The 22,434-nt window shown below is 42.5% G+C and overlaps 1 protein-coding gene and 1 long non-coding RNA gene across 3 annotated transcripts in view; one reads left to right on the forward strand and one right to left on the reverse strand.

Moving 5' to 3' along the window:
* LOC120364665 (uncharacterized) overlaps positions 1-22,434 on the reverse strand; it is a 35,048-nt gene that overhangs the window by 8,607 nt on the left and 4,007 nt on the right. The window contains exons 2-3 of one of the 2 annotated variants that reach the window (XR_012518172.1): positions 8,808-9,741; positions 3,222-3,330 (exon numbers count right to left, since the gene is read on the reverse strand). This is a non-coding gene — a long non-coding RNA (uncharacterized LOC120364665). The remainder of the gene's footprint in view (positions 1-3,221; positions 3,331-8,807; positions 9,742-22,434) is intronic. The other variant, XR_012518173.1, reaches the window with a different exon arrangement.
* On the forward strand, positions 11,056-21,324 carry LOC101049708 (serine protease FAM111A-like). The gene is given in 3 exon segments (XM_010334976.3): positions 11,056-14,541; positions 17,932-18,840; positions 18,842-21,324. Coding segments are annotated over 3 exon segments (1,656 nt in total). The 5' UTR covers positions 11,056-14,457; the 3' UTR covers positions 19,505-21,324.

Consider the following 22,434-nt stretch of genomic DNA (forward strand, 5'->3'; position numbering starts at 1 on the left):
TTAAGTGTGGAGGAAAAATCCCTTTGCAGCTAATGTTGGAACAAGTGTGTCCCCTGTAGATTTAGTCTAAGAATTAAGAAATTGGCCGAGCACTGTGGTTCATGCTTGCAATCCTAGCACTTTGAGAGGTCGAGGCGAACAGAATGCCAGAGCTCAGGAGTTTCAGAACAGCCTGGACAATAAGGACAAACTCTGTAGCTACTAAAAATAAAAATAAAAAAAATTTAAAGTAAGCCTAGCTGGGCATGGTGGTGCATGCCTGAAGTCCCAGATACTCAGGAAGCTCAGGCATGAGAATCGCTTGAATGTAGGGGATGGAGGTTTCAGTGAGCCAAGATTATGCCCCTTCACCCCAGCCTGGGTGACAGAGCGAGACTCTGTGAAAGAAAGAAAGGAAGAAAGAAAGAAAGAAAGAAAGAAAGAAAGAAAGAAAGAAAGAAAGAAAGAAAGAGCGAGCCGGGCGCGGTGGCTCAAGCCTGTAATCCCAGCACTTTGGGAGGCCGAGGTGGGTGGATCACGAGGTCAAGAGATCGAGACCATCCTGGTCAACATGGTGAAACCCCGTCTCTACTAAAAATACAAAAAAAAATTAGCTGGGCCTGGTGGCACGTGCCTGTAATCCCAGCTACTCAGGAGGCTGAGGCAGGAGAATTGCCTGAACCCAGGAGGCGGAGGTTGTGGTGAGCCGAGATCGCGCCATTGCACTCCAGCCTGGGCAACAAGAGCGAAACTCCATCTCAAAAAAAAAAAGAAGGATAGAAAGAAAGAAAGAAAGAAAGAAAGAAAGAAAGAAAGAAAGAAAGAAAGAAAGGCGGGAGGAAGGGAGGAAAGGAGGGAGGAAGGGAGGGAGGAAGGAAGAATGATAGGAAGGGAGAGGAAAGAAAGAAAGGAGAAAGAAGAAAGAAAGAAAGAGGAAGGAAGGGGAAAGAAAAGAAAGAAAGAAAGGAAAAAGAAGAAAGAAAGAAAAGAAAGAAAAAGAAAGAAAGAGGGAGATAAGGAGGGAGGGAGGGAGGGAGGGAAGGAAGGAAGGAAGAAAGGTAGAAAGAACAGAAAGAGTGAGTGAACCTGTTTAATGAAGCATTGACACAGAGCCCAGGCTATGATTATAGAATAGGGCCTTCATAGTAATTGTAAGAATTCTGGTCCTTAGAAGACAAAAGTTAAATTCAATAAAAAAGTTTAATGTCAAAATAGCTTTTTAAAACTTGTTTGTAGTCTTTATAATGTAAACTTTATTTGGCTTAGATTGTACTAAGCTGTATTTTGTAAATGAAATTGACACTTCATTTTTGCCTGAAATTAGGAGTAAAAACAATAGCCAAAGTTTGCTACAGAGAAATAAATGTCAACATTAGCTTTTCTTTGAAAAGGTAGGGAACTTTAATTAGTAATACAAGTTAAGAAAACAACAAAGATGTGGGATAATGAAGAAAAATATGTGACAGTAATTTTTCATCCAAAAAAGGGTTACGTTCCTATTACCTAAAGCCAAAATCTGTTTCACTGCAAATATATATAAAGATTAAGAATTGTTATTTTATGCCGTTTCCCCAATAAGCCAACATATAACTTATCAAGCCATAAATGTTTTTAAAAGAAATATGATTAAAATTATACAAAATTTTATAAAAATTTCAGAAAGAATGTTGATAGATATCTTGGTACATAGTAGGTTTAGTTGCACAGATATTAGGCAGAGGAACATATTTTATATCTTCTATACTAATAATTTTTTATTATCTCCTTGTGCACTAATATTTCAATGTATCAAAATCATTTGAATAACCTTTCTAGTAAATTTCAACTTTGTAGATTTAAAAATCTTTTTAAACTTTATTTAAGTTTAGTGGTGCCTGTGCAGGTTTGTTTTATAGTAAACTAGTGTCCTGGGGATTTGATGTACAGATTATTTCACCACCAAGGTGTTAAGCCTGGTACTCATTAGTTATTTTTCCTGATCCTCTCCTTCCTTCCACCCTCCACTCTCCAAAAGCCCCCAGTGTCTGTTGTTCCATGTGTTATCATCATCTAGTTCCCACTTGTAAGTGATAACATGAATAATGGCCTCTAGCTCCATCCGTGTCCCTGGATAGGACATGATCTCATTATTTTTTATGATTGTGCAGTATTCAATGGTCTAATCAGTTTTGTTTTCTTTCTTTGTTTTTTGGTTTGTTGTTGTTGTTATTGTTGCTGTTTTCATTGTTTTGTTTTGTTTTGTTTTGTTTTGTTTTGTTTTGTTTTGTTTTGTTTTCTGACAAGGTTTTGCTCCTTGCCCAGGCTGGAGTGCAATGGCATGATCTTGGCTCACCTCAACCTCCGCCTCCCGTGTTCAAGTGATTCTCCTGCCTCAGCCTTCCGAATAGTTGGGATTACAGGCATGTACCACCATGCCAGGAGTAATTTTGTATTTTTAGTAGAGATAGGGTTTCTCCATGTTGGTCAGGCTGATCTCAAACTCCTGACCTCAGGTGATCCACCTACATCAGCCTCCCAAAGTGCTGGAATTACAGACGAGAGCCACCGTGCCTAGTCCATACTCAGTTTTCTTTATCCAATCTACCACTGATAGGCATTTAGGTTGATTCTTTGCTATTGTGAACAGTGCTGCAAGGAACATATGTGTACATGTGTCTTTACGACAGAATGATTTATAGTCCTTTCAGAATATACCCAGTCACAGGATTGCTGGGTTGAATGGTAGTTCTGTTTTTACATCTTTGAGGAATTGCCACATTGTTTTCCACAATGGTTGAACTAATTTACACTCCCACCAAGTGTATAAGCATTCCTTTGGAAACAAATTTTATCACTGTCTTCAATTCTTAACACCCATGTTTTAGAAAGTGTTAAGCCTATTGTCCTTAAACCACTATTTGCATACACACTGAAATGTAAAATAGGCAAAAGAGAAAGAAGGAAGAAAGGAGGGAGGGAGGAAGGGAGAAAAGAGAGAGAGAGATGGAAAGAAAGATGAAAGAGAGAGAAGAAAGAAAAAAGAACGAAAAAGAGAGGAAAAAAGAAGAAAGAAGGAAAGAAAGAAAAAGGAAAGAGAGAAAGAAAGGAAAGAAAAGAAAAGGAAGAAAGAAAAGAAAAGAGTAACTCATCTATGAAGAAGGTCCGTTCCGCACCAAGTCTCAGACGCCTGCACTAGTGACTTTTAAGGACTTTCCCCTCCAGTTCCGTGGGATCCAGCACTTCGGTAGGAGAATAGAACTCACCTGCCGAATGGCTCGTCTGGCCAATGGACTTGAAGATACTGGAGTTTATCTTCTCTCTTTAGACAGCAACTCGCCTACTGCGGAAGCGGATTGGCTGCGCTGGGGACACCTGCCGGCGTGCAAAAAAGAGTGATTGGGAAGGCGAGGCCGAGGGAGTGCGCCAACCTTTCCCAGCCACCGCGCTCCCCCTTGACGCCGCGAGCAGGACCCTGTCTCCCTGGTCCCGCTGCCCGCGGCAGTCCTTGCCTGCCTCTATTCTCCCGGTTTGCCCAGTCCCGAGTATTGGGAAGCGAAGTCACCGGTAGGTTGGGCTGGGCAGGCCTGGAGAGGGAGCGGGAAATCTAAACTCAGGAGCGGGAGGAGCTGGGACGCTGGCGGCAGAGCCACTAAGAAGCTTTTTCGAGGGGAACGGAGATGGAAGTCGGGGTGCAGGAATGTGGCTATCCCCGCCTGTAAATCATGGCTGCGGAGCAGGCGCTGAGGCAGCAGGCTGGGATCTCTACTGCGGCACACAGGAGGTGCTGAGGCTAGTTGGGTGAGTGGGGAAATTCAGGCACTTCCCAGGGGGCAGCATGCCCAGCAGGTGGGATAGACCCCTGCGACCAGGACAATCACGAAGAAGCCACGGATGCATGAGGAGTAAACGCCCTTGTCATAAATCGATTCTCCAGACGTTCATCAATATGTGCAGACGCTTATGGCAGTGATGAAGAAGATGATATGGGCCCTAGGAATATGCATCTCGAAGCTTGTAAGGTTGACCGAAAGGAGGGAGAGACAGACCTAGAATCAGGTTTAGCAAATTTATTTCAACCTGCCAGGCAGCCTCACCACAGGCAGGAAAGGCAGCAGCCTGGCTTACAGACTATAAGGGTTATATAGGGGGTTTGCAAGTAGCTGGGTGCTATTCTAAGAAAAACTGCATCTTGGTTCTCAGGGGCTGACATTCTGCTTAATCAGATCAACATCCTGGGTTCCAGAGCTGGGTGTGACCATGTCCTGGAACCTAGGCGCCCTGTTTACAAGTTTTGAGGCTGTTTTTGGTGACAGCGGCTTAGCAAGGAGAACGGGAGGGGGTCTATGGGCTTGCCTTGATGTGACCCTAACATTACAGTCTTTTGTTACATATATAAAAGGAAAGAGAAAGGGGACATTGTTTTTAGCTGCTTTGTACTGAATGGGGATGTTTGTGAGGTGAGACTGGCTTGTAAGTTGATAGTCTTGGAACATCATCACATCTTATATCATGCAGTGGGTAACAGCCCATATTTGCTTCTGTAGAAACTGGATGAGAAGGCGTAAGAGGCAAAGGCCAAAGACTAAGAGGAGGAGGAGAGTTATGGCAGGACCAAGGAGGGGAGGTAGCCAGAGGGCCTAGGAGCTGAGAGACCAAGCAGGCAGCGGGGCAGGAAGAATTGTTATCTCTTATTTTCTGGGTTTGTCTTTGAGCCTTTTGATAGCATTTTGTACTAACCTAGATTCACCGAGGTAGAAACAGCATTGTTTATTTAAAAACAATTCTTTTAAATCGTTTATTTAAAAAGCACAGACTTCCTTTTTCAGCAGTGAGGAGGTCTAGGCCTCTGCGGGTTTTGTAGGATGGTTGCTGCTAAAGAGTCTAGTTGGTTTTGGAGGTGAGTGATAGAGTTTGCTAGTTTTTTTTTTTTTTTTTAAGTGATAATTGGAAGCTTTGGGAGAGTGACTAGAAATATGATAATGAGGTTCTTAGGCTTCCTGCTTCTAACCTGACCCTGGTTGTGACACTAAGGGCTACTAATAAGGGAATGAATTCTATTTTGAGTGGGGGATGGGTGTGTAGTGTGGCAGGGACAAGGAGTTCTTGGTTTGGAGGGGCAAGGTTAATGTTGCAGGTAAGGTAGACTAGGGTGCAAGTACCTGTCTAGTTAGTAGGGAGACAGAAGTAGGTTGTGGATCTGCAGAGGAAAAAGATAAGATGCCTGCGGTGTTAATGTAAACAGACAAGTGGATTGAGAATAGGTGTTGGAGTGTTTAGGTTCCTTGTTTGGAGGGACTTGGTCCAGCTTCAGCAACCTAGAGGGAGGAGGAGGATAGAGAGAGACCCTCTTTGAGAGCTCTGTCTAGGGAAGGGGTTTCCATGTTTAAGAGGCAGGAGGGGAAGTCACGAGGAGGGACTCGGTAAAGAGGCCATTAGCTTCAGGCGAAACTGAATAATTTACCTGGAGTGAAGTATGGGAAGAGGTATGGGAGAGGGTTTGAGCCACAGGCAGCGGGCGGGATGGTGCCTAAGTGTATGTGTCGATTGGAAGAGGTGACACATAAAGGGGCTTGGCCAAGTTTGGGGGTATGTAGGATTGTGGGACTTTGGATGGCAGGGTGAGGGAGTTTTTCACGCTCATAATCGGCAGTATACGCGAAGAGAAGTTTGGTAGCTTTGTTAGCGAAGGCAGTGGGATAGTTTTTAGTGAGGGTCAGGGCTCTGTCTACAAAGTCAGAGCCTTTTTGGATGGTGTGTGAGAAGCGAATGGGAATATGGTCCTAGGGCTGAGAAACTGGGATAGCTGAGTAGGCAGTAGAGGAAAGGGAAAAACAGGTCCAGCAACAGGAAGCAAGTATAGAGTTGGTTGGAATGCAGTAACAAAGAGAGAGATTGAGAGATTGTTTGACTCTTGTCGAAGTGGGAAGGGTCTTTGAGAGCGCAGAGGCAGTGGGGCTGACTATTAAAAGAGTTAGGAACTTGAGGAAGAATTGGAGTCTGTATTTGGGGGAAGGAGTTAATAGGGGTTGAATGGGGAGATGGCCTCTTTTAGAGAGTTTATGAGGTGGCTGATACAGTCCGGTGGATACTCAAACTCTCCTTGCAGATGAGCAAGGAATAGGTGAATTAAGACTTTTTTTGTTGTTTGTTTGTTTTCCTGTGGGAATGGGGAGAGAGGAGAGGACTTTTAACGTTTGGTATGCTATCGGGAAAGGCTGTTCCTCTTAGCTGATATTTAGGGATAGGAGAGGAGTGGAGGGCCCCTTGGGAGGAAGTGACAGAGCATACATATCAGTCTGAGGTTATGTCTTTTAGTGTGGTAAATAGGTTGGGGGCAGAGAAGTAAGGGTGAAGGAGAAGGTACAGGAGGCGTGCACTGATAGTGAAGGATACGTGAAGAGATGTTAGAATGTTCTTGGTTTGTTCTTGAAGGAGGATGCGTTTTTGATTTTTGACTATCCAGTTTCCTTGGGAGGAGGCTTTTTGTTTTAACAATGAAGATTTTTCAGTGGGGCAATACTGGGGTTGGGTTGTGGGGGTGACGAGGAGGAGAGAGGCAGGGGCAGAGGAAAGGGAGGCTTCTTTTGCTGCCTGGTCGGCTTTTCTGTTTTTTGAGTTTTTTTTTTTTTCTTTGAGATTTCATCTGATCCTGTTTGGTGTCCTTGGCAGTGTCCTCTCTGCTTTAGCTGGGAGGTGTGCAGCTTGGAGGAGTTGGCAAATAAGGGGACCTTTAGTGATGGGGGTCCCTGCCTAGAATGGAAGTAGGACAGCAAAGCATGATAAGGAAAGAGTGTGAGAAAATGGTATTAGATAGGGAACAAGTAAGGGTTTTGGTGGCACGTGGATGCCAGATAAGTTCATCAACCTCCACAACTGAGACCTGTGAGGGAGGAGTTGGTCCTTAAAATTCAAGTAAAGCTGAATTAGGTGGCCTTGGTATTGATTAAAAAAGAGATTGGCTTACCTGCTGCTAATAGAGTTACCCTAGGCTATGATATAATAAAGGCAAATGGAGCCCAGGGCCCTGGGCCCCATCAGTCTTCAGCAGCTAAGCCACGGAACTGTGGGAGTGCAAGAGATTTTTTACCTTTTGTCTTGGTGAAGGGGTTGCAAGTTGGAGGTACAGGCTTTTCTGTCTGCCTGTTGAGAGGACAGTCAGACTTCCGGTGACCTGTCTGCTGGTAGATGGAGCAAGGGCTTTTTGGTGCCCATGGATTGGGACATGCGTAATGGCCTTCCTTGCTGCACTTGAAACATGCCCTCGGAGGTGCACTGCTATCAGGTCTTTTGTGCCCCTGGGTGCCACAGCCAGGCTGTTTAGGTTGGCGAATGGCTGCTGCTGCTAGAAGCCAGTATTTAGCACGATCTCTCTGGGCCTTGTCTGTTTTACTTTGCTTATCCCTGTTATTGAAGACCTTGAAGGCCAGATTAAGGAGGACTTGTTGGGGGGTTTGAGGGCTATCTTCAGCCTTTTGAAGTTTGTCCAGAATGTCTGGAGCAGACTGGGAGATAAAATGAGCTTTAAGAATTGTGGTGTCTTCTCAAGGGCATAATCAACAAGGGTGTATTTTTGGAGGCCTCTGTAAGGCAGGAAAGAAACTGGGCAGGATGTTCATCTGCCTTTTGGGAAACTCCCTTGAGTTTTTCAAAATTCATGGCCTTATGGGAAGCTCAGTTAAGGCCTGCAGTAAGGCAATTATCTGGTTACAGGATGCTCGGCCTGGATCTGTGGGCTGGTATTCTTAGGCTAGCTCTTCCCAGTGGATGGTGGCAGCTTATAGGGGCTTAGCAGGATCTTGCCATGAAGATTGTGGGTATGTGCCTGGGCTGCAAGCCACACGAGGGAGAAGGGAACATGGACACCGATGATCCTTTTGGCTCCTGCTACCTCCTAGAGGGGAAGCAAGGGAGCTGGTTGGTGGGCATGTTGGGCTTGAGAGCTGGTAAGGGGTGGAGACCAGGAGGACTCAGGGTCAGGATGGTTGGAGAGAGAGGAGGAAAGGGGTAGGGCTGAAGTGGGGGCATACGGTGGGGGATTATGATGTTGTCAAGAAGGAGGAAAGTTGGCGATGTTAAAGGAAGAGGAGTCGTCAGCTGGGGCTGTGGAGTGTGGCAGGAGAGGAGTCGTCGGCTGGGGCTATGGAGTGTGGCAGGAGAGTAGTTGTCGGCTGGGGCTGTGGAGTGTGGCAGGAGAGGAGTCGTCGGCTGGGGCTGTGGAGTGTGGCAGGACACGAGTTGTTGCCTGGGGCCATGGGGAGGGTGATGGGGTGAGGTGGGTTTGGGGCTGGCAAGGAAGATTTGCAAATCGATCAGGATTTGGAAACAGGACTGGCAAAGGGAAGGATGGCTGCGGAGAGTAGAGAAAGCCTGAACATAAGGAATTTTAGACTATTTCCCATTGCGATGGCAAAAGTTGTTTAAGCTTCTAAGTATATTGATATTAAAAGTGCCATTTTTGGGACATTGGGAGCCATTGTTTAATTTGTATCAAGGCCAAGCAGTATTGTAGTAAAAGATAAGCCTCTTAAGATGGACTTCTGAAAGGAGGCCGAGAGCATTAAGATTACACAGGAGACACCTTTGGGAGAGGTAGACTAAGAGGCTCCAATAGTGAATGGAGGAGGGAGGTAGAGGAAGAAGAGACTGCCGATGACGAGGATGGCCAGAGAGGGCATCCTGTGTCCTGCGGGCTTTGTCTGGAATAGAGGAGGTAGCCACGTGTCAGGCGTCCCTGAAAAGGAGGAACCGGAGGCCTCGAGGCCAGAAGTCCTTGGCCCAGAGCTGGGTCTTTTGGGAAGGCAAAGACAGTCAAGGGTTCAGGGCAAACCACAAGAGTCTCTCTTACTCACCCTAGCTGAGGTTCTGATGGTGGATGAGGTTGCCAGCAATGGGAGAGTCTGAGATTCCTGGGTCTAGAAAGAGGTTCAGACTGGGGGGGCTAGACACGGAAGAAAGGAGAGTGGCCAGCACCTACTCCTATCCTGGGTTTCAGCACCAAAATTTTGTTAGTTGAAAGCAGTGAAGGCAGCAACCTGGCTTAAAGACTATGGGGGTTATATAGGGAGTTTGCAAGTAGCTAGGTGCTAGTCTAAGAAAAACCGCATCTTGGTTCTCAGGGGCTGACATTCTGCTTAATCAAGTCAACATCCTGGGTTCAAGAGAGAGCCGGGTGCAACCACATCCTGGAACCTAGGTTCCTGTTTACAAGGCTGGAGGCTGTTTTTGTTAGAAGCTCAGCTTAGCAAGGGAAAACGGGAGGGGCTCTATGGGTTTGTCTTGCTGTGACCCTAACTATTGGAGAGACTAGCTCCCAATATATCAATGTGGGTTTAAGATCTCTCAGAGTGATTGAGTGTTTGGTGAAAACGAAAGAGAGGCAAGGAAAATGTTTTCCTTAAAGCTGGTTTCCTTAAAACCACATAATGCTCCGTGGATGGCTGACATTCCCTTGAAAAATCTCAGTTTTTTTTATTGTGCTCCTTCAATAGGGGTGGGGGAGTGAGGTTACACAAAGTTTCAGCGATAATTATACAAAAAGAATACATTTGCAAAAACTGGTGCACAAAATTCACAACGTGGTATTATAAAAGCAGAACAATGTAAAGATAACTTTCTGTGTGTCAGCATAGAAATCATACACCTTAGCAAGAATATAGGTTAAACATGAACTTACAATTATCAGCAAAAACATATTGGGCCCACAGCTACAGGGGGAACAGGATCTGACACAGGACAACCAGCCTGACCACAAAAACCACAAGAGGAGGGGGACTCCATGCAGGCCTGGAGGAGCAGTGAGAGAAGAAAGACGTTTACATCCTTGTCTCAACCACAGAGACAGACACCCCTCATGTGTCCGTTATAGGCTCTCCATAAGGGTCGTATTCCCTTTCCAGGGCCCTAATCAATATGCCTTTCCTGGGAAAGGAAGCTGGGTAATGAGCCTGTCTATTACACATCTGTTTATAGGCTCTCTGCAACGGGAAGCCTACTACACGCTGTCATCTCTCTCAGACAGTCAAGCTGTGTGGTTAGTCCCTTTCAGAGTTCCTGTTTTTACCGTAACAGTTCTGCAGAGCTAAAGTTACAAGTTGCAGCTCAGCAGAGCCAAAGCTATAAGTCACATCTCAGCATTTCACATTACCCTTCATTTTCTCAAATACAATCAATACAGTAAGTAACAAGCAGCACAAAGCAAATAACTCATTTCGGGGAAACCAAATTCTAAGAGAATTTACAGGTTAAAAATCAACAATAATCTCTTCTTGTTATTTCAGATAGCTTGGATTTTGCCAGTTCTTCCAGAAGCTTGGGGTTGCTCAGTCACCACAGAGGGGTTCAGAGTATTCCCAGCACCTAACAAAGTTGATGATCAAAGAATATTGGAGGAGTTTTGCAAGGCAGCCTGCTGTTAAAGAACCTGCATTCTGGGTGTCCCTGCCTTTCCAGGGGTCCATAGAAGCAAAAGAAAGGAGAGAGGGAGAAGGGGAGAGGTGCATGTGAAGTTTAGGCTGGAAGAGGCATGGCTGAATTAAAAGTGAAAGAAAGTAATTGGTTCGCAGAGAACCTTTCCCAAAAGGCAGGCAATTCAAATCCCTAGTCCCACCTGCTCCTCTGGAGCTCTGGAGCATTTGTTTCTTCAAATAAGAGCGGGACCTGCTTTAAGCGCTGGATTCCAGGCCAAATGCTGGCAAGTCACACAGTGAGCCAGCACACAGGGCGCTGGGGTGCTCCGAGGGGTGTGGGCGCTGGGCTGCAGCAGGCTAGAGTCCAGGCTGGGAGGGGAAGGAGCTTGGTGCTCCAAAGCCAGGGACTGACAGCACCGCCCATCTGGGAAGCCTGGAGGACACAGGTTTCATTTCAGTGGTGCTGCAAATCCCCATATGTGCCAGGGAACCGAGGCGGCATGGTGGGATTGAAAGAGGCTTAGAGTTGGCTTCAACCCCTGCCCCTGCCCCTGGAAAGGCAGAAAGGTGGGCTTGGGGTGGGGAGAAGCAGGAAAAAAAGGAGAGTGAAGGAGGGGAGGAGAGAGAGGTAGGGGAGGAGAGAGAGATGGGGGAGGAGAGAGGAAAGGAAGGAGAGATTGAGAGACAGAGGAATTCCTAAGGGGAGCTGTCAGGTGGGCTGGACATGGGCCCCGGGACGGGACAGGCTGTGCTGCTTTATCCCTTTTCTGTACGAACTCAACCAAGTTCTTTAGGTAAGTAGAACCTTGACCTCAAGTATGAAACAGGGGTTGGAATAAGATAGCTAATGGCACTGTATATTTTGAAGTAGCCTGATTCATCCTGGATTCTGAAAACAATGTAGGGAGAGGAAGGATACTGGAGTGTTTTCTTAACCTCTTGCCCCTTTCCACCGTGATTGCTCAAGTGCATGCAAAATTCATGTTTCCTTCTGCCCGTTTGATGTTCCTTTTTTAGTCTGTGTATATTAATCACTCCTAAAGCACCTGGATCCTCTCTCGAACATCATAAGATGAGACATCATTAACAGACACAGTGAATCCCCAGATTTTCCTAATAGTTGGGCAACAAGTTTCTGCATTTAAGGATCTTGCAACATAGCCCAGTTCTGCAATTATATACTTTCTACTTTTGTTTTCCTAGGTTCTCTGCTATTTCAAGAGTACCCCTGTGGTAAGCGTATTGATACTGATAACATTTACATCACCTTTTTATTTTGCTAGTTTATTTACTGGGCAACCTATCACAAACATTTAAAACACTGGTATGTCATATATGTATGAAGAGAGAGAGAACCGGAGTCTCACTCTGTTAATCAAGCTGGATTGCCGTGGTGTGATCTTGGCTCACTGCAACCTCTGCCTCCCAGGTTCAAGCCATTCTCCTGCCTCAGCCTCCCAAGTAGCTGGAATTGCAGGCACCCACCATGCTCCACTAATTTTTATATCCTTAATAGAGACAAGTTTTCACCAAGTTGGCCAAGCTGGTCTCAAACTCTTGACCTCAAGTGATCCATCAGCCTTGGCCTCCCAAAGTTCTGGGATTATGGGCATAAACCACCGTGCCTAGCCCACGTTGTATTTCTAATCTTCACAACAAGATTGATTCCCATCTTACGGTGAGAAAAATGAAGGAAGAATAGTTAATTCCAACATCATGCAGCTAATAAGTGGCTGCCTGATATTTGAACTCATACAGTCTTATAAGTTCTAATATCGTTTTAGCACGTCCGTATTCCTTATCTTGTATGGAATCATTGCTTCGTTTTACAGACAAGAAACGGAAGCCCAGAAAGGCTAAATGAATTTCCTTAATCATTCATTGACAGTAAACTAGAAAGCCAGGACTCTTGCTCCATAGTGGAACAGTTACACGAGTAAACATAGCCTTTAGGTAACTGCCATTTGACAAGAAATACATGGACTAGAACATAAGTTCAACAATGACATGAGGAAGTAACCCAGAAGGTCAAAAGCTCTATAGAGACAAAAACTCTGTTCTCTTCAACAAATCAATGCTTTTTCTAGAATAAAAGAGCCTTATGAGACATATAAAGGAAACTGATACCTCAGTTGAATCTTAGTGTGAAAAAAACAGTATTGTGATTATATAAGAAAAAGTACTTAATTTTTTGAGATAGGAAGTGACCACTAGAGTTTAAATGTCATGATGTCTCTAGCTGTAACAGAAATAGTCTAGTAAAATAAAAGGATGGTGTAAGGGTAGCCAAACCCAGGTCCAGCAACTCACACCTCAAAGCCAAACATGAAAGATGACGGTGGGATGAAAAGCATGTTTCTTCAGAGAGCGAGCCAGCAAACTGAGAATATGGCAGTCTAGCATCCCAAAGTACTCTCTTAAATGAGTACAAGATTCAGGCTCTTTATGTGAAAGGCACAGGAAAGAGAAGGAAGTTACAATCAAGAGGTGACCATTGACTGCAGACATCTGAGCATCATCACGGGTCAAAGAAGGTTGGGAATGTCTTTGTCCCCTGATGTTCCAATGAGCCCAAGCATTGATTGTTGAAGAGAACAGATAAATCATCTCTACAGAATGTCAATTTCCTGGGCTGCTTCTATGTGCTGTTGGTTAACTTATATTCTAGTCCCTGTATTTCTTTTCAAATGGAAGTCATCTAAAGATTATATTTATTCTACAGGTCACAATGCTCCTATAAATCTTTAACAATGCATAGTTGTTTACATACGTTCCCTTTAATCCCAGAGTTAGTTTTTAAAACTACGTGAGTGCTGTTTTTTCATGTTATCTCACTGCTCTAAAATTAACCTAGCCTCCATGCATAAATAGTTAAAGGACCCTTGAACAAAAATATATTTATGTTAGTTCTTTTACTGTTTCACTGTTATATAAGTTGGCAAAAAAAATGAACAATTATTAACTCTATGTGATAGGTATGTGGAGGTTCATTATACCATTCTATTTTTTTCTGTAATAAATTCTTCATAATAAAAAAATCTTGAAAGTATATTCTCTCAGTTTCATGACATTGAGTAAAGTTTAAGCTCCCTGGGTATTTGAGCTTTTTACCAGTTAAATGAATGAATAATACCTATCTCCTAGAGTTGTAAGAATTACAAGGTAGTTGATGAAAAGCACTTAGAACAGGGCAAAGTACACCATATGCCTACTCCATTTTTTAATTGAATATGTCTTTAGAAACGTATCTTTTTCAAGGGCCTAACATGTGCCAGACATTGTTTTAGACATTGAGGTTCTAAGGACCGACATGGCTGCTGCTGTCAATGGTATTTATCCTTCTAGTGGTATTTATTACTATTGATGATGTCACTATTTTATTTTTTAGGGAGACGTCAGAGGAAACATAGAAGGAAAATACTCTTTAAAGAAAAAAACCTAAAGCAGCAACTAAGGTTTCCATCATCCTGGGCAAACTTTCCAGATTCCTTTTTAAAATCTCATTCCAAATTTCTTTCATCAGCTCTTTCCTTACCACTTCCTTGTAATTTTATCTTCCTTTGCCATCTTCATCTTAAATGAAGACCAGATTTTAACATCAATGTAATTAGAACACCTTTTTGAAATTTCCAACTGAAAATTATTCTGTAAGGTATTTATACCTGCACTTGAATTCCATCTCCGCCACATAACTCTGGCCTTGGGCAGCTCATCCACCTTCTCTAAGCTATACTTTCCCCATCAGCAAAGTGTAGATATATCTAATTTGCCTGGTATCTATAAGAATTTAGATACAACTAGAGATAAATTTCATGAAGTATTTGGTATAATTTGCATAAAGTGCCTGACATGCAGTGTTCTGGAAAAGAGAGCTTTTATTGTTGGGGTGATTATAGTTGGTGAATAAACTATCTATTTGCTAATGTAACATCTCCAGAGAGAGCAAGGCTGGAGCTCAAGGGGAAAGGTGGGACATAGGACATCAGCTTATATTTTCCTCTGTACAATTAATGACAACTTTGAAGATACTACTATAACTTGAAAATTTGAAATTAGTGTTTCAGCTGAACTATCCATTCATCTTCAAGCCATCATGAGCTGTAAGAAGAAGAGATCACGGGAAGAAGACTCAGTCAAAGAAAAACCTAATATGAAAATCAAGCACTATTTTTCTCCGGTTTGTCTGTAAATTTTACTCATACTATACAGTCATTTCTTTGTATCCATGTTGGATTTCATCCAGGAACTCATTAGATACCAAAATCCATGAAGCCTCAAGTCCTTCATATAACATGGCATAGTATTGCCATATAATGTATCATATGCTCCTGTATACTTTAAATTATCTCTAGATTACCTAATGAAAGATAAATGCTATGTAAATTGTTGATATACTATATTGCTTATTGAATGATGACAAGAAAAAGTCTATACATGTTTAGTTCAGGCACACTAAATTTTTTCCCCCAAAAAATTTTCAATCTGTGGTTGGTTGAACCCGTAGATACAGATCCCATGGGTACTGAAGCCTGACTGTTTACCAATATTACCTGCTACCCTTGGCATTGGGATTTATAGTTACTCTTCCCAAAAAATTACCTTGTGTGTTGGGAATATTAAATAAGATAAAATCATTCTTACTTATTTTATCCTCTCTATTTTGGGGGTAGCATGGGGAAAGGAGTTGTAATACAAATCTTAGCTATATCAAAGCAGTCTTTTTTTTTTTTTTGAGATGGAGTTTTGCTCTTGTTGCCCAGGCTGGAGTGCAATGGTGGGATCTCGGCTCACCATAACCTCTGCCTCCCCGGTTCAAGCACTTCTCCTGCCTCAGCCTCTGGAGTAGCTGGGATTATGGGCATGCACCACCACACCTGGGTAATGTTTTGTATTTTTAGTAGAGATGGGGTTCATCATGTTGGTCAGGTTGGTCTCAAACTCCTGATCTCAGGTGATCTGCCTGCCTTGGCCTCCTAAAGTGCTAGGATTATAGGCGTGAGCCACTGCACCCAGCCCAAACAGTCTTTAATAAAAAACTATTATAATATTCCTTGAGCAACAAAAAAAAAATTCCATACAATATGTTACAGTAAACTATGTAATAAACCAAAATTAATACTATTTCATAGCATGAAAACATATACCATTCCAAATATGGCTGATCTCTTCAATCATAATTATGAGCTACATTTGAATACAGTTTATAAAACAATGTTTTATGTATTTGTTCTTGCCATAACCTCATTAGGCAGTTAGGAAGGATTCTGACAAATCTTCAACTTGCTTATTGGAGGAGAGAGGGAAAGTGAGTCGTTGCTTGAGGCAGGAATGAAGTGAAGACTTGGAGTTAAGTTTAATGACATGTAGTTGGGCCTTTTTCTACTGATTGGGCTCTGTTATCATATCAAACCATTGTATCTTTCCCTAAGTCTAAAATGCTCCTTGAATTTATCAAGAAAAAAAGTAGAGGAATGGTAAACATTTGAGTGTGAAGCTTACAGTTTCTCAACTTGTTTTCTTTTGTCCTGATTCTGGAAAACTAGAATATCCGAGTATCTAGAAAGTCTAAGGCAAACTTGGTTATGTTTTTCTCTGCCCTACTTCATGACAGAGCTAATTACTATATTCTATTCCTCTTCCCCTTTCAGAGGGGTCTATATCTGCCCAAGAATCATTTAAATAAATAGGAAGTTTATTACAGTACTCCAATGGAGTACATGACAAAAATGTTTCTGACAGCATTAGGCTGAAGGGATGCTCTATGAGGGTCCAGGTAAATCTGTATTACATTAAGTTCTATTTATTCATTTTTTTAATCTGGAATATTAGTATGAAGAAAGAAAACAAATGTTAATATATTATGTGCTAGTCATTGTGCTAGGTATTGTCATACAATAATGCTACACTTAATCTTTACAATATTTCTGGTATTGTTATTCCCATTGGTAGTAAGGGGTGTGGCTGGCATATGAACCCATATCTGCTGGTACCCATGCCATGATGAATATGACTTGGGGAAAATGTGTCTTTTAGACATAGAAAACAGACACTCTAATTTTTCATCGTGTTTCTTCTATTTGATTGATCATCTTTATTTAATTCCTCTCCCTGCCTCCATCCGTTTCTTGTGATAATGCCCTGCAAAAATGACAGTAAATACAAAGTTTCCAAAAAAGAATATATACACTAGTCCAACTGAAAAAATAATTGCACTAGAAATTGCAATTTTGATACTTTATTTATTGATTATTATGTGGTCCTAGAAAAGACACTTATAAGAAAAACTTTCTGTATCTTAGTTTCTCCATCAAAAGGACAGAACCATCATGTTTGTTCCTCTTTATTTTATGAAATTTTGGGATTAGTTGATGTAATAGAGAAATAATTTGAGGTTTTCATGATATATGCTGGGTGAATAGAAGTATTGATTATTACAAATAACTATATTTCAACCAAATGATTAGCTAAATAATGATGATTTTGTTTAATACATATTGCCTATAATAAATTGCGGTAGCTTACTGCTGAAGTCAGTATTTCAAGAACAAATTTTTGGCTGTATTTCATAATTGTCCTCAGAAAATATAAAAATTATATAGCTGAAGATAATAAACCAGACCTGAATTAACACTATTTCAGATACTAGTGGACTTCGTTCTTTTTTTGAGGTGGAGTTTTGCTTTTGTTGCCCAGGCTGGAGTGTGATGGCATGATCTCGGCTCACTGCAACCTCCACCTCTCGGGTTCAAGTGATTCTCCAGCCTCAGCCTCAGTAGCTGGGATTACAGGCATGTGCCACCACATCCCGCTAATTTTTGTATTTTTAATAGAGACAGGGTTTCACTATGTTGGTCAGGCTGATCTTGAACTCCTGACCTCAGGTGATCTACCTGCCTCAGCCTCCCAAAGTGCTGGGATTACAGGCATGAGCCACCATGTCCAGCCACTAGTGGACTTTTAAGAATGTGTGGTTTTGATGCAACTGGGAAAAACTTGTTTCTTCTCTCATTTTTTTTTTTTTTTTTTGAGACGGACTTTCACTCGTTACCCAGGCTGGAGTGCAATGGGACAATCTCGGCTCACTGCAACCTCTGCCTCCTGGGTTCAGGCAATTCTCCTGCCTCAGCCTCCTGAGTAGCTGGGATTACAGGCACGTGCCAAGATGCCCAGCTAATTTTTTGTATTTTTAGTAGAGACAGGGTTTCACCATGTTGACCAGGATGGTCTCGATCTCTTGACCTCATGATCCACCCACCTCGGCCTCCCAGAGTGCTGGGATTATAGGCGTCAGCCACCGCACCCGGCCCCTTCTCTCATATTTTTCAGGAAAAAAAAAACGCACTAGTGTAGTTGTATCAAGACTTTATCTGACAGATGTTATAGGAAGCTCAGCTTTCATTTTGGATCCCAAGTCAAACACTGACTTAATTCTATTCACTGGCCCTCTTAGATTGGTTCTGAGTTTCTCATAGGAATTTTGTGAATCGCATGCCTGAAAATAGAAAAAAAAAAAAAAAAAGACTAAGGTTGCAGCCAGAGTTTTAAAGTATCTAACATTCATTTTTAGGTCTCTAAAAAGCAAAAGACTAATCCCAGTACTTCTCAAACGAAGATGGTGTCTAGAGGCAGCCCAAGTGAAATAACTAATACCCAGGCTCAAAGATTCCATTCACCTAAGAAAAATCCAGAAGACCAGGTCATGCCCCAAAATAAGATAATATATGTTACCCTGGAGGTAAACCACAAGAAAAACCAACAAATGAAACATCTGCTCACACATAGTGAGAATGGTAGCTTATATACAGCTCTCAACACTCTCCAGGCTGTCAGAAAAGAGGTAGAAACTCACCAAGGCCAAGAAATGCTTGTGTGTGGTGCAGAAGGAATCGAAGGGTACATAAACCTTGGAATGCCACTCACTTGTTTTCCTGAAAGATGCCATGTGGTCATTACCTTTTACAAAAGTAAAAGTAAGCAGAAAGAAAATAACCAAGTATTTGGCCGGTATGACAAGGCATCGACTGAATGCGTCAAATTCTACATTCATGCAATTGGAATTGGGAAGTATAAAAGAAAAATTGTTAAATGTGGGAAGCTTCACAAAAAGGGGTACAAACTCTGCGTCTATGCTTTCAAAGGAGAAACCATCAAGGATGCTCTGTGCAAGGATGGCAGATTTCGTTCCATTCTGGAGAATGATGATTGGAAACTCATTGAAAACCATGACTCCATTTTAGAAAACACCCAGCTAGTTGATGAATTAGAAGGCAAACTCTTCCAGGTTGAGACTGAGAACAGAATGGGCCCCAGTGAAACAGGTCCTCAGAATCCTGAGTCAGAGAAAAGAAACACCTGTGTGTTGAGAGAACAAATCATGTCTCAGTACCCCCATTTGAAAAGAGAAAGTGAAAAAATCAGGGAAAACTTCAAGAAAAAAATGAAAGGAAAAAATGGGAAAATGTTATTTCAATTGGATATTTAAAAACTTTGGAAAAGTAACAAAAAACTCTTATTCTGTTAAAGTACTGAAACTTCTTGGACATCTCAGTGACTCAGTTGGGTACTTATTCTGGGACAGTGCAACTGCAGGTTGTGCCACCTGCTTTGTTTTTAAAGGATTGTTCATTTTAACTTGTCAGCATGTAGTAAATCTCATTGTGGGAAAAGGAATAGAGCCAAGTAAGTGGGCAGACATAACTGGTCAATGTGTAAGGGTGACATTTCATTATGAAGAGCCACAAGAAAAGGAAATGAACTGCTTTTCCATTGAACCTTGGTATGAGATATATAATGAAGGGCTTGACTATGCTGTACTGAAACGGAAGGAAAATGGACAACAAGTACCTATGGAACTTTATAATGAAATTGCTCCTGTGCCACTTAGTGAGTTGATACATATTATTGGCCATCAAAATGGAGAAAAAAAACAAACTGATGCTTGTGTTGTGATTCCTCAGGATCAGCGAGCAGAGAAATGTCAGGAACGTGTTAAGGCTAAAGAAGCAGAAAGTCCAGAGTATGTCCATATGTACACTCAAAGAAGTTTCCAGAAAATAGTTCCCAACCCTGGTGTGATTACCTATGACACTGAGTTTTTCTTTGGGGCTGATACCTTGGAAAGACTGGGGCTTATGTCTTGAAATATAGCTTATTGTACTTTCTCCTAACTGAGCTGGTTCATCAGAACCAGACACCACTATGGCCATTCCTGCATCTAAAGTACACCCACCTTTGATCACTTAAGAAATATTATAAGCATTTCAGAATGTGGCAAATACCTTTTTCTGATTTTCTCTTGTCTCAGCTCTAAAGACCAGGTAGATAGAAAATTCAGCTTAGGCCTGGATGTATCACCACTCACTCCTCCAATTCCCAGTTACAGAGCTAACCCACTATCCCATTATACTCCAGATCTCTCTCTGAAATGGGATGATCTGAACAAGGTTGTAGTGGGTTTAACTGTGCCTGACCCTAAGTGCAGGTACTATCCTCACCCTGTATTCCTGTAAATGTGACTTTATTTGGACAAAGATGCTCTGCAGGTGTAATTAAATCAAGATTCAGGAGACAAGATCATCCGGCACTAACTGGGTGAGCTCTAAATCCAGTAACGAGTGTCCTTATAACTAAAGAAGAAACACAGAGGAGAGACCCAGAAAGAAAGACTGTGTGGAGATGGAGGCAGAGATTTGAGAGATACATCTACAACCAGGGATTGCCAAGATTGCCAGAAGCCACCAGAAACTAGGAGAGCAGCGTGGAATAGGTTCTCCACAAAATCTCCGGAAAAAAACAACCCTGGTTACATTTTTATTTTAGACTCTGGTCTCCAAAACTGTGCTGTAAGAGTAGATTTCTGTAGTTTTAAGCCACTAAGTTTGTGGTAATTTGTTATGAACTTGATGGATTAAAATAATTTATTCTTTCACAATTATAAGAGGACAGATTTGTACAACCTGAAGTCAAGGTGTTTTCAGGGCTGTGCTTTCTCCAGAAGGTGCAGTGGGGGTGAGAGTGAAGGAATTAAGGGCCCCCCACTGACCTACCTGTTAATGAGTCTCAGTGGCCAAAGGTATGATTGAAATAAGCCACCCAAAGGATTCTGTGGTTTTTACTCATGTGACTCAGTCTCCTCTGGGCAGGAACAGGAAGGGATGTTCTCATGACAATGTAGCAGCAAGCCCCACAGCCCAACAGAAAAGCAATGTGGTTGTGGCCACTGAGTAAAGAATCCCTAAAATTAACATACATGGTGTCAGCAATAAGAACCTTGATAGCTGATAGACAGCTTCAGGTGAACAAAAACATTTGAAATGTGTTTGTTGAATCCAAGCCAGCCATTCAAAACTAAAAATGGATGTAGCCAATTTCTTTTCTTTTTGCCCCCTTTTAGCCCATCTCTTCCCTTTTGCCTCAACCTCAGCTGCTTTTGGAGAAAGATCATTAGAGATGCAACTGAGATCTCTCTGTCCTTAAATGGGAGGAGGGTTATGCACACCTTTGTGCGTAGGTCAGAGAACTTCAGGGAGTGAGGGGCTCAAGCTTATGGCTCTGTTGGCTTCAGGTGCCCAAGTCACCATCTACCCTGTCCTGTTAAAGAACAAGATGTTGGGCACAGGAATGGCCAAAGGCACCAAAAACTAAAGAATGGAGCAGAGGCAGTTGTGTGTAGGGGTAATAAGGGATCTCTGGCCAAATCTCATCTTGAACTTTAGCTCCTATAATCCCCACATGTCCAGGGAGGGAACCAGTGGGAGGTAATTGAATAATGGAGGAGGGTTTTCCCAATGCTGTTATAGTGACAGTGAATAAGTCTTACAATATCTGACAGTTTTATAAAGTAAAGTTTCCCTGCACATGCTCCCTCTTGCCTGCTGCCATGTAAGATGTGCCTTTGCACCTCCTTCACCTTCCGCCATGATTATGAGGCCACCTTATCAATGTAGAAGTCTGAGTCCATTAAAACCTGTTTCTTTATAAATTACCCATTCTTGGGTATTTCTTCATAGCAGTATGAAAATTGACTAATACAGTGAATTGGCATCACAGAGTGGGGTGCTGCTTTAAATGTACCTGAAAATGTGGAAGCAACTTTGGAACTGGGTAACAGGCAAAAGTTGAAAAGAGGGCTCAGAAGAAGATGGGAAACTGTGGGAAAGTTTGGAAGTTCATAGAGACTTGTTGAATGGCTTTGCCTAAAATGCCGATAGTGATATGCCAGTGATTTCTAGGCTAAAGTGGTCTCAGATGGAGATGAGGAACTTACTGGACACTGAGGCAAAGCTCATTCTTGCTACACTTTAGCAGAGACTGGTGGCATTTTGCCCCTGCCCTAGAGATCTGTGGAACTTTGAACTTGAAAGAGATGATTTAAGGAGTGATTTCTTCTAGTAGAAGAAATTTCTTAGCAGCAAAGCATTCAAGATGTGGCTCGGGTACTCTTAAAAGCATTCAGTTTTAGTCATTCACAGAAATATGGTTTGGAATTGGAACTTAGGTTCAAAAGGGAAGCAGAGAATAAAAGTTCAGAAAATTTGCAGTCTGGTGATGTGATACAAAATAAAACCTCATTTTCTGAAGATAAATTCAAGCCAGCCACAGAAATTTGCATAAGTAACAGGGAGGCAAATGTTAATCACCAGGACAATGGGGAAAATGTCTCCAGAGCATGCCAGAGGTCTTCACAGCACAGCCTCCCATCACAGGCCCAGAGGCCTAGAAGGAAAAAATGGCTTCATGGCCTGAATCCCAGGCCTTCCCACTTTGTGCAGTCTTGGGGCTTGGTGCCCTGTGTCCCAGCTGTGGCTAAAAGGGGTCAAGTTATAGTTCAGACTGTAGATTCAGATAGTGCAAGCCCCAAACCTTGGTGGCTTACACATGCTATTGGGCTTGCAGGTGCACAGAAGTGAAGAATTGAGGTTTGGGGACCTCCATCTAGATTTCATAGGATGTATGGAATTCCTCGATGTCCAGATAGATGTTTGCTGCAGGGATGGAGCCCTCATGGAGAACCTCTGCTAGGGCAGTACAGAAGGGAAATGCAGGGTGGCAGCCCCCACAGAAAGTCCCC

Source organism: Saimiri boliviensis, chromosome 6 (genome assembly GCF_048565385.1).
Source record: "Saimiri boliviensis isolate mSaiBol1 chromosome 6, mSaiBol1.pri, whole genome shotgun sequence".
NCBI classification, from domain to species: Eukaryota; Metazoa; Chordata; class Mammalia; order Primates; family Cebidae; genus Saimiri; species Saimiri boliviensis.